The following is a 14,452-nucleotide window of genomic DNA, read 5'->3' as shown; positions in this document are numbered from 1 at the left end:
TAGTGGTCTGCCGTGCACTGGATCATTTGAATGAATTTGTGGAGGTTTGCTGCCTCCAGACTGAGCCACACTAGTCATGCGGTGTATTCAGTCTCTTCCATGCATCTGGTTCTTCACCTCCCGCTACTCCACATATTTCCAGGTGCTTCAATTCATTGCCCTGCAAGAGCCCCTCAAATCCCCGGATCTTAGTAGAACACGTGGCCTCTGCGGAAGACAGGTATCAGGCCTGACCTTTCTGCTGTCCCCGCTCCAACATACGTATATGCTGCCACTTGCTGCTTGCCTGCTTATATCTTTCTGCTGACACTTGCCCTGCAGACTATCTTCCATTATAGGATATTGTTGTTGTAGTCATCTGCACTGTTTGGACCCTTTCTTGTAAACATTTGTGGGCTGAGGCTGTTGTAATCTCCCGTTTGTTTTCACCAGTGTTTACGACTGTGTACTCAATCTGAATTGGTGCAATTTTGTCATAAGCTCTTTCTTGTAAAATGTTGGTTGGCTGTGCAATGATTGCCTATATTCCTTTCTGATTGAACCAAATTGTCAGCCTGATATGTACGTACATATCGACAAGTATTCATTTTTTAGTTTTGTCATTGTCATTGCCATATCATGTTTGTTTCTCCTCTTCTCTTTCTGGGCTGTTACTGTTTACCCTAACAGGGAGTGTAGCAATGCATCAAGTCCAGACTGTCTAAAAGGCAGCAAAAAAACCTTGGAGGGTGACAGGTGAGACCATTCATCCTCCCATATGCCATATTCCATATTCTTCTTGCCTCACTTGATCAATTTAGCAATATTTTATATTGTTATGTATTAATTGTAGCCTTTAATGGTTGCCATAAAGCATAAACTAAAGCTCTTCCAGCTTCCAACAAACCATCACTATCTCGTGGTTATGAATATATACGTACATAGTCTGAATAAAATTTACATACCGCAGACTTTAGCAACGTACAGATAATGGTATAACACCAACAGCATTTTTTGGAATATATTTTGCAAAGATTTCTCTTTTTAATTTTCATTATTTTGTAAACGGCAGTCGCATCCAGCCCACCTCTATCCTCAGGGGCAGTAGGGGCAAAGGTTGGCCACTGAGACCCTTTGGTCAGACAGCTTTGGCTGGGTCCTCTCCAAACTCTCTGCAGACAGACAGGTGCATGCTATTGTCAGCAGGAGGTCTCTCCTACTGTGTGGTCCTATTGTTGCTCATTTTGTATCCACAAGAACCCCATTAAATCATCACACCTCAAAATTTGTAACATGCTGTACAACCTTTGAGTGAGCTGGGTGGGTCAATTCTCTTAAATTCTAAAACTCTACCTGAACCCACCACAACTATTCAAAGCTTTCCTAAATATTGCTTGCATAATGTATATGCTGTCCATAGAATTACTCTCCATATAAATTCTCAGTTGGGGTGTGTAGAAATGTTGGCATATTGTGTTTACTGTACATACCAACTCGGGGCCCTATTTTCATAGACCGGCACACATGCACTTGGCGTAAAAACTGTTGCATCTTTGTTTATGTGGTCGGGCATAGACGCACCGACGCAGGACCCGGCACGGAAGGCTTCACAGCGGCCAACTTTGCATCATTCTCAAATGGCGATCTTGTTGAAATTTCTTATAAATGTAATTTATGCGTATCATATCTCAGCCATGTGTACCGTGCACTTCACCTGGGCTGAATTTTTAAGGGAATGAGGACAGCTCCCTTGATTGGCCAAGAATCAAGATATCAATATCGGTTCTGTTCTTCACCCCCTCAACAGCACAAATGCTTATTTTCCTATTTCTACCTGCGGCTGTTTACAAAATGCCAAAAGGTAGAAAACATCACCCAGCCATGCGCACATTTAGACTGCACATTGTGCTAAACTTGCGCTGGGCACAAAAATTGGGCTCTGTCTCCCTCTTGCCTCTCCCCTGCCTGTTTGCTAATTTGTCCTGTTCCCTCCCATTTTTACCAGATCATCTCTTTTGATTTTGTCTGTCTAATCTTGTTTCGCCTCCGAATAACATTTTTGGTGTTTTCTTCCACTTCTTAATCTCTTTCTGTCTTAATGTCTCTGTCTGCCAGAACACACCCTCATGGTAGCCCTTCCTCCCCAATGGGGACTCCCTCATCAGGCCGCAGGGGCCGGCAGCTTCCACAACTCCCGGCTAAGAGCAGCAGCATAGAACAAGGTAAGGTATGACGTGTGGATGCAAGTACTCTGTTTGCTTTGTTCGAGGGACAAAAGTCAAACATTGTTGCACCACTACTACTACCACGACCACTACTACTACCACTACTACTACTCCTACCAATAATAATAATAATAATAATAATAATAATACAATGACTACTACTACTACTATTACGACTACTACTACTATAAATACTAATACTACTAATACTACTACAACTAATAATAATAATAATATCAATAATCATCGTCATCATAACAGCAGTACCCCTCCATGAGCCATCACCTTATGGTAGAGGTGTTTCTGTGTTCCACTGATTCTAGGAGCTAAGTTGTCTGGGACTTTATGCCCCTTTAAGGATCAGGGAATAAACAGTTTGTAGGCGAGGGATCAGACAAAGCACGGGTCAAAAAATCCCTATGGGGGACACAGACGCCCCACCATTGGAGCCAGGCCTGAAGGTGGGGCTCGAAGGTGAGCAATTGGTGGTCGGGCCAACACGCATGGGGCTCAGGCCTAAAGGACAATCACCCTTCTCATCGGATCACCGAGTGTGAGAAGGGCCATAGAAGGTCGGGTGAGCTTCAGTGGAAGGCAGGACCTTGGCAGTCCGATCTTTGGCTACAGAAGCTTACTCTCAGTAAGAGGAATGTCACTTCTGAGGGACAGAAAGAACATGATCCCAGATAACAGCGGACGAAATGCGTTTTCTTAGCAGAGTGTCCGGGCTCTCCTTTCGAGACAGGGTGAGAAGCTCGATCATCGGATGAGTGATTTCGGGATGAGCTGCTGCTTTTCATATTGGCAGGAAGCGCATTGTTCATCCTAACCAGATACCTGAGCTACCTGGTGAGGATAACTCCCAGACGCCTGCCTGGTAAGGTGTTCCAAGCACGTAGCACTAGTGAGGAGAAATTGTCTTCTGACTGGCTTGTGAACACCTTGGGATTACCCTGGAACAGCTGACAAAGTGGCTGGGGAGAGGGACATTCCCTAATCAAGCTGCCCTCATGACCCAACCATGGATAAGCAGTAGAATATGAATGGATGGATGGATGGATGGATGGATGGATGGATGGATGGATGGATGGATGGATGGACGGACGGACGGACGGACGGACGGACGGACGGACGGACGGATGGACGGACGGTCTCAAGGTTTCTCATAATAGTTCCACAGTCGGGGTTTTGAGTGTTTCTCCTTGCTTTCCTGGGTAAAGAGCAGGGAATGAGGAAAATAATTGTCAACTGTGGCCATGTGAAGCCCTCAGAGACATTCTTGTGATAAGGGCCGTATAAATAAATTTGACTTGACTTGACAGACGGATGGAACAATGGATGAATGGGGCCAGGATGGCTGGAAAGACATTCAGGATGCCCTTTTATTTCTCCTTAATACGTTGCTGAGGTATCAGATCGGGACTCGGTATGGATGGATGCAAATAACAATAATAATTATAATAATAATAATAATAATTTATATGGTTGCCGCATCTGCTTCACAGTTGGTTTGAATACGAGCAACAGTGATTGTCTATATGTGCCTTGAGATTGGCTAGTGACCAGTCTAGGGTGTCTTTGCCAGCATTGGCTGGAATTGACTCCAGCTTTTCAGGTGGATGGTGACCCACCATATTTTCACAAACTGCAGAAATTAGATCATGCTAATACAAGCAGTGAAACAAGACAGTGTTGTGTGTAGTATAAGACAAAACTATGACATATTGTATTGTGAGGATGTGAGTTCAATGTTATCCATATCTTGAGAAATTGTCAGTATGTCTTCTTGACAGATTATACAGTACATTATCATTTAGACAAAAATCAGACCTTGCTTGTTTACATGGCTGAATTAAATTGTCATTGTTGGTTTTATTTTAGCCCTAGCAGTTGAAGAGCGAGCCCGACAGCTGCATATGAAAGTACATTCCTATCGGCCTTCAGCTTCCCATGACCCTGAGTCGGACCTCAAGTATAAACGGGAGGTAAGACTTCTTATTGCTCATCATCTTTAGAAAAATAATCAGGTGGAATCTTTAAAGCAGTGTATGTGTGTATTCAGACCTGACTGTTTGGTCCATTTTGAAAGGACCAGGGTTCGATTCTAACGCTGGTCCGGACCTTTTATGCAGGTGTAAATACACGCAAACAAATCCTGGTGCGGATTAAAGAATCGGACCAAGACCCACTTTTTAAAGTGGTCTCGGTTTGCTTTCAAACGGACTCTGATGAGGTTCGCTTCACGTGTGAATACAAACAGCGTAGATCCGAACCAACAGCACAAATATGCAGAGCAGGAACACGGCGTGTATGTTTTCCTCTATTTCTGGGTTTGTGCTCTGTGTGCCGCCCTGGTCATTGCTGTCCGATGGGAGCATACATCGTCACAAGCGTGGATGTTTATACTTCACTTGCAAAATGTACAGTCTGAATAGGAACCGCACCGAATGAAAAAAATGGATGGATGGATGGATGGATGGATGGATGGATGGATGGATGGATGGATGGATGGATGGATGGATGGATGGATGGATGGATGGATGGATGGATGGATGGATGGATGGATGGATGGATGGATGGATGGATGGATGGATGGATGGATGGACGGACGGACGGATGGATGGATGGATGGAAGTCAACAGCCTGTCTGTGTTGGACTTGAGATATTCACTTTGAAATTATAAATCCATGCTTGTTGTTCTTAGATGTTTGCAGAACAGCGACGTAGCAGCGACAACATGTCTGCGAGGTCGTCAGACAGTGATATGAGCGACATGTCAGCTCTCTCCCGTGCCAGCAGTGCCTCTCGCCTCAGTAGCACCAGCTACATGTCTATCCAGTCAGAACGCCCAGGGGGACGTCTTAGGTCAGTTCTTTTGTTAAGTCATACATTGATTACATTTTTAAATTTTATTTTCTTAGGTTCAACTAAGTTTGGAAATTGGTATCAACATGTTTTGGGGGAATCAGCATGTGTTTGAATCTGTTGCTATTAAAATGCATGCTAATGGCTGTGTATCTTTTCTGTTTTGCATGGCAACTGCTGCATGTTTCCGTCCAACTTTGTGCACTGCTCCTCTCTATCACTTACAAACACATAAAACAATGGCGGGATGAAAACAAACATCACTCAGGTCTAAGTCATTAGAGGAGGAAAAAAAAGACAGGCGCATCTCATGGGGGGTGACTAGGGAAGAGGAGAGGAAGAGGGCAGCAGGAAAAAGACGTTTCTCAGAGGAGTTGAAGCGCAGGAGACACACTGTCGCTGGAGAAACAGAGGAGTCCAGGTAAAAATATATAGATCTTAGAAATAATTTCCTGACTCTTTTTACCTACTACCTAGCTACCTACCTAGCTACCTACCTACCTAGCTGCCTACCTAGCTACCTACCTACCGACCGACCGACCTACCTACCTAACTACCTACCTACCTACCTACCGACCGACCTACATACCCACCTACCGCCCCCTCCCCGTCGCTGTCCCTCCTGTCCTCTCCTTTCCTCTCTCTCTCTCTCTCTCTCTCTCTCTCTCTCTCTCTCTCTCTCTCTCTCTCTCTCTCTCTCTCTCTCTCTCTCTCTCTCTCTCTCTCTCTCTCTCTCTCTCTCTCTCGACATGGACAAACAACCTTATCCCAATGGTCCTAAGCAGAGAGTGATATAGTACAGCTCACTTATTACTGATCTATTTTTTTGTTACAACCGACAGACAAATCATGCCATCAATTTATCACCTGCTAATAATAATTTGCAGCACAGCTCCCTCAAATTACCATGTGGACCAAAACTAGACAAGACAAGTGCAGTCGTTTTAAGGGTCAAGGCAATAAAAAAAACAGCAATCAGAAATCAATGCATTCTTAATCATTTCAGTGATGTGTGTATTTTCTCACTATTTTCAAATAAGTCCTGAGATTTTATAATGCTTATTACCATGCCTAGTTTTAAGTGCAAGTGCATTATAATGCCTAGTTTATTTATTAAATAAACTGAACATGGTCAACAGGCTTCCTTGCCTTCCATGACACAGTTTGGCATCTGTGACAGCCACACAATCAGCATTTTCTTCAATGCAGTTTATGTTGTGTGTTACACTACAGTATATGTGTACTTAGTTTTTTATATTTGTGTTTGTTCAGTGCACATCTCAGATCCCTCATTGCATGCATCCTGTGCTGTGACAACTCGGAGCCCGGTCATCCTCCCGAGCAGAATCCCCTTCCATCTGCCCCTTCTGCTGCCCAGCTTCCCTTAACTTCCATGCATAGTGTAGCAGAAAGTCCTCAAGCTAATGTTCCAGTACTTCCTGTAAACCATCATATCACGTTAGTCGGAGGTCCACACAGACCAGATGGTGATGGGTGCAGCATGTCCAGGCTCTCTTGTAGCACATTCAGTCCAATTGAGGCCATCGACTTGCAGTGTCTCATCCAAACCCATCGAAGGCACCAAGCATTCAATTGCTTCTGCTCTTGTGTAGTTGCTTGTATGAGAAGAATGAATTTAAATGCATAGTAATACAAATTATCTATGGAATTGATTATGTAAACTTTGTTGCAATGGTGGTAAACTATTTTTGTATTTGACCACTAACATCTAAACTGGCTGTGCTACTACTGTTACAGCATAATAAAAAAAACAGGTGACATATTTTATTCGTCATGTAGCATATGTCAGTGTAAGTTTTTTTGCTGTAGTACGTCTTTGAGTTCAGGGCCAAAAGGGAAATTGAAGTCCATCCCATCATATCATATCATATCACATCATGTCTGGCGATTTAAAATGTTTGCATTTGTCATCACGACATGTCAGTCAGCTGACTTATGCGGTGAAGGTACAGTAAAATACAGATACTATGTCAAACCTTTGGACCATTTAAATGAGAGACACGCACTGTCTTCTTTCTGAAGTCGGCAGATGAGAGTATCAGCGGGACGCAGCATGCTCAAGAGCTCCAGTGTTAGTGGGGAGATCTACACGCAGGAGCGCACTGATGGCAGCCAGTCAGACACAGCACTCGGCACAGTGGGGGGAGGCAGCAAGAAGAGACGCTCCAGCCTCAGTGCAAGGGTGGTGGCCATTGTTGGAAACCGCCGCAGCCGGAGTACCTCCCAGATAAGTGGCCCTGGTGAGTTGTCACAGCAAATGCTAACAACACAAAAATTCTTCTTTTTAGAATGGAAATCCAAGATGACTTTACATCCCCCAAAAATGTCATGCACTACTACTTGGTGGTGAGATGAAAAAAAAACAGTTGGCCTCACGTGAAGATTGGAAAAGAAAAGGGACGTGTAATTTGCTAAAGTTCCATGATTCAATTGCTTATGAGCCAGTTGTCCAAATTGATCAATTTTGGTATTTTCATGAGCCAAATTTGAATTATATATCATGCACATTTTACTGAGTGGACTACATCAACATTCAGACACTCAAGCATCTGTGTTCAGCGCATGTATCCGGAGCCACACAAAAAAACTATGTTTCACAACAAAAAAGATTTGTCCTGGGGAGCAGACGGCACTGAAGTACCAATAATTCCAAATGTCTTTTTATTCTGTAAAAGTTTCATCCCCCGCTGTCCCACTGCGCGTTATCAAAGAAGAAACAATAATGATGTATTTTTCAAACTTAAGGGAACATTGTAGATAGATGAGAGCCACCAAGAGCTTAGCTCCCGGTTACACGAGACTTGTCTGAATCCAACTCCCATTCAGACAGACTTACTATGAAAGTCGAGCTCCGTTATTCCCTTTCTTTGGGTCAGACATTAAAAGCTATTTGGCCACACTAGGCCTGGAGGGATGTCTAGCCTTCTGTCACTGAAGTGGAGAAGAGAGATAGGAAGTCGAGATATAAGGAGATGTAGCTAGCTCACTGAAAAAAAAAATCCTTTGTCTATGTGTTGGATGAGAACTGAGGCAAGTAAGGAATATCTCCAATTAAATCTGTACTTTTCCTTTGTGCAGTTTGGGTACAAGATATTTTAATATTTTTTTACATCTTTTCTCCTTGCACCACCTGTTTCATTATAAGGAGTGAGTCAAGAGTCTGCATTGGGTCAGTCAGCTTGTTTTTCTAGCAAAGCGTTTCCTGTTTCTGGCTACAGGAGGGAGAGAGTAAAAGTACATGCGTAGGTCCTTTGACCATGCGCCACACAGACACATCACAGAATACTAAACTGCTTTTATTGATACATTTATACTGTCTGGAATATGGTGACTGGCCTTCTATTGTATCCGCAAAATGGGAAAATAGATCATGCTAGTTTTTCTCCTACTCTCTGGTTTACCTTGCACAATATTATATACGAAGTGCAAGTGTTTGAAAATAATAGTCTAAATTACAATATCATTATGGAGGCTGCTGGAACGGTTTGTACGAAAAGTCATACAGTACATTCTGTCCCTCTCTCGTGCTCTCTCTCTCTAGCACGCTCTCTCGCACTCTCTTGCTTTCTCGTTCTTCTTTTTTCCTTTTTTTTTTTTTTTTGCAGAGGCAAAGACTAAAAAGGAGAAAGGAGCACCGATCCAGAGGAGCACAGAGACCGGCATGGCAGTGGAACTGACGAGGAACATGAGTCGGCAGCCCAGCAAAGAGTCCAACAATGGCAGCATGAACAGCTACAACTCTGAGGGGAAGTTAGTAACTTTTTCACTTTTTATATTACTTTTTACAATAAGGCTACATTTTATACATTGTTTGTTAAAACTGTCTTCAACAATTCAACTAGTCACTAACAATTGGGAAAAACCAGCAAAATCACATCTTTTTCCAAAAGTTACTTTGCTACATCTGACTAGATAGCAAAATAGCTACAGTAACTAATATGTGTCCATGAACTTATTGAATATTGGGCTAACACATTGAAGCTGCTTATAAATGATTAGCAAAGAGAAATTAATATGTTTAGAAAGACCATTACCTCTGGTAATGCCAAATAATGAGGGTTTGTGAATAAAAGCTTCCTTTCTCCAGTAATGTCCGTCTTGGTCTTGTTCGTGCGGCACTATTTGCCTGACGGACAGACATGCAATCAAAACACCACTTTTCTTCCCACTGACCGTGTGTTTGGTCACGTATCCCTTCGCTCAGCAAATCGGTGCTGCATAACAGCAGTCTACAACCTTTTTACTAATGAGTATAAGTGTACGTATTTAGACATCACAAAAATCACGAAAAATCCATAGACACGCCGCACCAGACTACAAGCCGCAGGGTTCGAAGCTTGTGCAAAAAATAGCGGCTTATAGTCAGAAAAATACGGTATATGTTTATGGTATTTTTTGGAAGTATTTTTTTCACTTATCAGTGACTAACAGCAAATTGATTCTGTTAAAGAAAAACAAATGGAAAAAGATTTACCTGTGTCTTTACCAAATTCTGTGTTTGTTTTTGTTCTTCTTTTAGTATCTTCTCTGGAGTCAATCTGGGAGCAAGCAGCCAGTTCAGCGACTTTCTAGATGGTCTTGGTCCAGCTCAGTTAGTGGGAAGGCAAACACTTGCTACACCCGCAATAGGTGTGATTGTGCTCACATTTTAGTTCAGTTTGGACTGCATGAACGATTATTTGTGGATTGTTTGTGTTGCTCTGATTTTCCATACCATGATCGAGCATACATTTGGTTTTATTGCAACATTCAAACTTTGACAATGAGGCATTGTTGAAATGTTCAGCTTCCCGCAAAAGAGCAGTCTGTTGAGTTATATTTCAAGCATATTTCATAGTCTTACTGCAATACAAAACAAACTTGTATAGATCTATACTAATTATTTTGCCACCATCTTCCTTTGTCATACAGGTGACATCCAGATTGGTATGATGGAGAAAAAGGGTCAGCTGGAGGTGGAGGTTATCAGAGCGCGAGGTCTTGTACAAAAGCCAGGCTCAAAATCCCTCCCAGGTAAAGACTGTAGCTTAATTGAAATAATACAACAATCACTCTTTTTTTACCATATCGCTAATACAAAATTGGTTTGGAGACATTAGGCAAAGCTTGGTGCCTGACTTTGCTCTCTGTTGGGAGCAAAAATGCCCGTCTCGAAAGCCTTCACTTTGAACTTTAGCGTTTGAAGCTCAGAATTCACAGTGGTCAGAGAAATGCTGTAGTTCTTTCTTTGCATTTCTCCATGATCTTTTTTTATTCTCAATTCTTGGTAACATGTACAATTCTCAAGATATATCGGCTTCACGTTGGCCTATTGCAGGGGTGTCCAAACCCGGACCTGGAGGGCAGCTATCCCGCATGTTTTTGTTTCCCTTCTCTTACGCACCTAATTCAAATGATCAGAATCGTCATTAGGTTTCTTATAGAGATTGCTAATGTGCTGATCATTTGAAATAGGTATGGTGGAGGAGGGAAACTTCAAAGAAGAAACAAGACATACAAGAGAGCGGCCCTCGAGGACCGGATTTGGACATCCCTAGTCTTGTGGTTAGCACATCTGCTTGATATTTCTGAGGTCTGGCGTTTGGGTTTGGAAGCTCAGCTCAGGCCCCCTTGCACGGGATTTTCTCTGGGTATAACTAAGTCACCTGGGATAGGCCTGGCAGTTTAGAAAACAATGGGTCTTTGGGTCCCGTGGAATTTAAAACTGTTTTTCTTTTCTTATCCTTTGTTTAAGCGCGAAAATGCCATTTCAACATTCTTCAATGTCTTTTACCATCATTGTTTTTTTCTGTTGTTTCGTCCCTGCCTTCAGCACCTTATGTCAAGGTCTACCTGCTGAAAAATGGAGCATACGTAGCCAAAAAGAAAACCAAGATTGCACGGAAAACACTTGACCCACTGTACCAGCAAGCACTGCTGTTTGAGGAAAGTCCACAGGGTAAAGTCCTACAGGTGAGTGGAAAATACGATAGATTTTTTTAATTCTTACTTTCATGTCTATATTCCCATGTTAGAAATATATTTTAGAAGGGAAGAACTAGACCAGCATAGCAAATAATTGCATGGCCTTCTTCAGGTGATTGTATGGGGGGACTACGGCCGTATGGACCATAAAAGCTTCATGGGAGTTGCGCAAATTCTCCTGGAGGAACTGGACTTATCAAGCACAGTAATTGGCTGGTACAAGTTGTTTCCACCTTCCTCTTTGGTGGATCCAACTCTGGCGTCCCTCACACGGCGAGCTTCTCAGTCGTCGCTGGACAGCTCCTCTGGACCGCCCGGGATCCGATCCTAGTGGGCCGACAGCTCAACACCGCTCTGCGAGTGATTAACTCCTGATATGCACTGTAAGAAGGGATAGAACGCTGAAGCAGAAATGTAGAGCAACAACAATCAGAAAACACATTTCTTGAGATCTGACAATCACTTCTGTCGTGGTTCATTTCGTCTGTTCTGGGGAGCGCCACCTTTCAGTGTTCCATAAAAATTTAGAAAAATGTCTCTGTTTTGCTTTGTGTGTGTACGCTGAAGATTGGGGGCTGACTAAAGACAACAGGCGGTAGCTTTCAAGTTGAGCTGATGAAGTAGATACAAGATGAATGCCATGTGACAAATGAAGCAGGGTGGCTTTTAGCTGAAAACAGCAAAGCAATGAATTGTACTTAAGCGTTGGAATGTATGAACTTGAGACAGAGGTAACCTCCCGCCACATCTGCAGGTAGTGAGGGCACTGGAATCCTATCTGCAGGGGCCTCCTCGAGAACCCCATCAGACTGCCAGCACCTCTGCCCAGGAGCAGGGGGCTTTCACATGGGTATTAACTCTGGAAGCACAGGGCCTTCTTCTGGTGCCTACACCCTGAAGCCGCATCATCGGTCCCTCTCTCTGTCGAAAGATCCTCTTTTCAAAATGTTTACCATGGCTTCTCCAAAGCCATACTGTCTTGTGTGTTTGTTTTGTTGTCTATTTATTTCTCCTCTGTTACTATTGCACAAAATGATTTTATAGTGTGTTAAATGCTCATGATATGTTGTCAGTCTGGTGTGTGCATGGAGAGAAAAATCAAGCGATTTAAAAAAAAAAAAAAAAAAAAAGAGAAATGAAACTATTTATTGTCTGCAGGTTTTGTGCAGGTAAGGGGACTGGTGATTAAGACACATCTTAGATTTTTAAACATGCGACTAAATGAAGTTGTCTGTGTACAGATGTGTATTAGGCCTCCCAGGAGGATGACCAACAAATCAACTTGTGTGTTACAATTAAACGTCACAGAAATACATCCCTCAAAAACCTGAAAAGAAGAAAATCTTTATTTACCAAAGGAAGACTTTGTTATCACTCAAAATACCCTCACCCAAGCATGTTTAAATGGTTTTATTGGACCTTTATTTTATGTTCTCTTGGGAATTAAACACAAGCACAAGAGCTTGATTTTTTACAACTAAAAGTTTAACTTTTTAAAAAAAAAAAAAAAAAACGTAGTTTTGAAAAGAGAAAAAACTGAGATGCCCACTGGCCCTGTTCATTTTGGTGTAGTTATTAGGAAACAGAAAAAGAGAAACTGCTCACACTTTTTATTGTATAACACTGTTCATGTGCAAGTTACCAATCAGACTGATGTGTCAGGACAACATAAAAGCTCATTCTCCATTTGCCCTACGGACCCCCTCTCACCTTGTAAGAAGGGGGCTGGTATGACCTGCTCCGAGCTGCATGTAATTTTCTTTAGGAATCAGTTACATAAAAAAAAAGATACAGAACTGGATACGTGTTTTTTTTTTCCACTTAACTGTAGAGCCGCTTGTATGTTGCATGCAGTTGTACAGTTTGCTCGTAATTGAATATTGGAGGTAAAACCAATAAATGGAAGCCATTCCCATCACACAAATGCAATGGAATCCAACTGCGGTCTATACCATGTCCCTCAGTCAGGTGCTGAACGTCTCTCAAACAGAATCGGAAGATTACGTTGACGTTGTTCCTCATACCCTCTGACAGATGTACTGTAGTCGTGAGCAGACCTCACAACCACTCCTGCTGTTATTCCACATCATTGTATACCTCCGAGGAGCTGGTGCATCAATAAACATGTAAAGTGCAAATGCAAATCGAATCCACTTATATGGAACTATATCTTTTGGTTCAACATCATGTTGTCAGATAGGATATTGTGCATTATGAAGTAGAAAAGCAAATACAGAGCCAGTGATACACTGTAAATATTCAACAGCCATTCAACCAGGGGCCAATTCATTTAATGAGGATTTATTAATCCACTGTTGGGGACCACACAGTGGGACAACTCAAGGTAATAGGCTTGGGTTTGCAGTGCTCAGCCATTAAAACGAACAAGTCTGTAAAAGATGTCTCAATGATCATTTAAAGTTCAAACCCTTTCCCATTTTGAAAATGTTTTTTTTTCATTGTCAGTATTAACAGGAAAATATTGATTGTTTACAGCGTATGTGTTCCACTGAAAGAAAATTGATTGCAACATTTCTTGTTTGTATAACAGATGTGGCTCAAATGATGTGTATGTTTTATATTTCAAAATGTTAATTTTTATGATTTACAAATAAAAAGAATGTGTGGAAGAAATTGCACATCTATTCATTTAAACTTTTATCCATTGTTTGAGGCTAAAGTTTTTCGAGCAAGTTCACCCTAGAGCAGGGGTGCCCACACTTTTTCAGCTTGCAAGCTACTTATCAGATGACCAAGTCAAAATGATCTGCCTACAATAAAAATGCAAAACATCATTATTTAAGTTATTATTATTACTATTTAATATTGTGTATTATTTCTTTCCTTTTTTCCCTTTTAGGATATGTCAATCTTATTGAAATTGAATTTGAAATTGATCTACAATACAGATTGGTGTGTCTTGCATAATTGGATGAACCCACATGGCACAATACAACTCACATCGTTTGCCCTTACCTTACTCTGATGACTTGCACTGAATGGTATCTCTAAGGCAGCATAATCCAGAGAGGAGCTGCTGATAGCCAGTTTCAAGCATGCTTCCAGATGATCATCGGTCATGGTAGAATGGTATTTAGTAATGATGGGCAAATGAAGCTTCAAGATGATTCATGGACCCGTTGTTGTGTTTACTTGAACCTCTAGATGGCACTCTCTGTTCACCAAAGAGCTGAAAGCCCACCAACTTCTCATTTTTTAAAACCTTCACTTTAAATCAACATTGCCATCTAGAGGAGCCAAAGAATACAACAACTGGTTCATGAAACTTCATTTTCCCATCACTAGTATTTAGACTTAATAATTTTCATGTGGGAAAAGGCTGATTCGCACAAATAGGTGGAACCAAATAATTCAGTCAGGGAGATGGCGCATTTGG

At 42.0% G+C, this 14,452-nt stretch overlaps 1 protein-coding gene across 33 annotated transcripts in view; it reads left to right on the top strand.

Moving 5' to 3' along the window:
- LOC148398676 (regulating synaptic membrane exocytosis protein 1-like) overlaps positions 1–13,689 on the top strand; it is a 78,207-nt gene extending 64,518 nt beyond the window's left edge. For 13 of the 33 annotated variants that reach the window (XM_088373999.1, XM_088373996.1, XM_088374001.1 and 10 more), the window contains 13 exons: positions 143–220; positions 670–735; positions 1,052–1,165; positions 2,095–2,201; positions 4,086–4,189; positions 4,910–5,070; positions 5,339–5,491; positions 7,114–7,331; positions 8,697–8,841; positions 9,611–9,720; positions 10,003–10,104; positions 10,904–11,043; positions 11,168–13,689. In XM_088373999.1, coding sequence (XP_088230125.1) covers positions 143–220; positions 670–735; positions 1,052–1,165; positions 2,095–2,201; positions 4,086–4,189; positions 4,910–5,070; positions 5,339–5,491; positions 7,114–7,331; positions 8,697–8,841; positions 9,611–9,720; positions 10,003–10,104; positions 10,904–11,043; positions 11,168–11,386 — 1,717 coding nt within the window. In that variant the 3' untranslated portion in view covers positions 11,387–13,689. Of the gene's footprint in view, positions 1–142; positions 221–669; positions 736–1,051; positions 1,166–2,094; positions 2,202–4,085; positions 4,190–4,909; positions 5,071–5,338; positions 5,492–6,342; positions 6,854–7,113; positions 7,332–8,696; positions 8,842–9,610; positions 9,721–10,002; positions 10,105–10,903; positions 11,044–11,167 lie in introns of those variants that run through there. The other 20 variants (XM_088374002.1, XM_088374000.1, XM_088374006.1 and 17 more) reach the window with 9 other exon arrangements.
- Positions 13,690–14,452: the final 763 nt, after the last annotated feature.

The sequence above is a fragment of the Syngnathus floridae genome, chromosome 4, assembly GCF_059516105.1.
Source record: "Syngnathus floridae isolate MCC-2025c chromosome 4, RoL_Sflo_1.0, whole genome shotgun sequence".
Classification (NCBI taxonomy): domain Eukaryota; kingdom Metazoa; phylum Chordata; class Actinopteri; order Syngnathiformes; family Syngnathidae; genus Syngnathus; species Syngnathus floridae.
The sequence above is the reverse complement of the archived record's forward strand: the minus strand, read 5'-3'. Positions and strand labels throughout refer to the sequence as shown.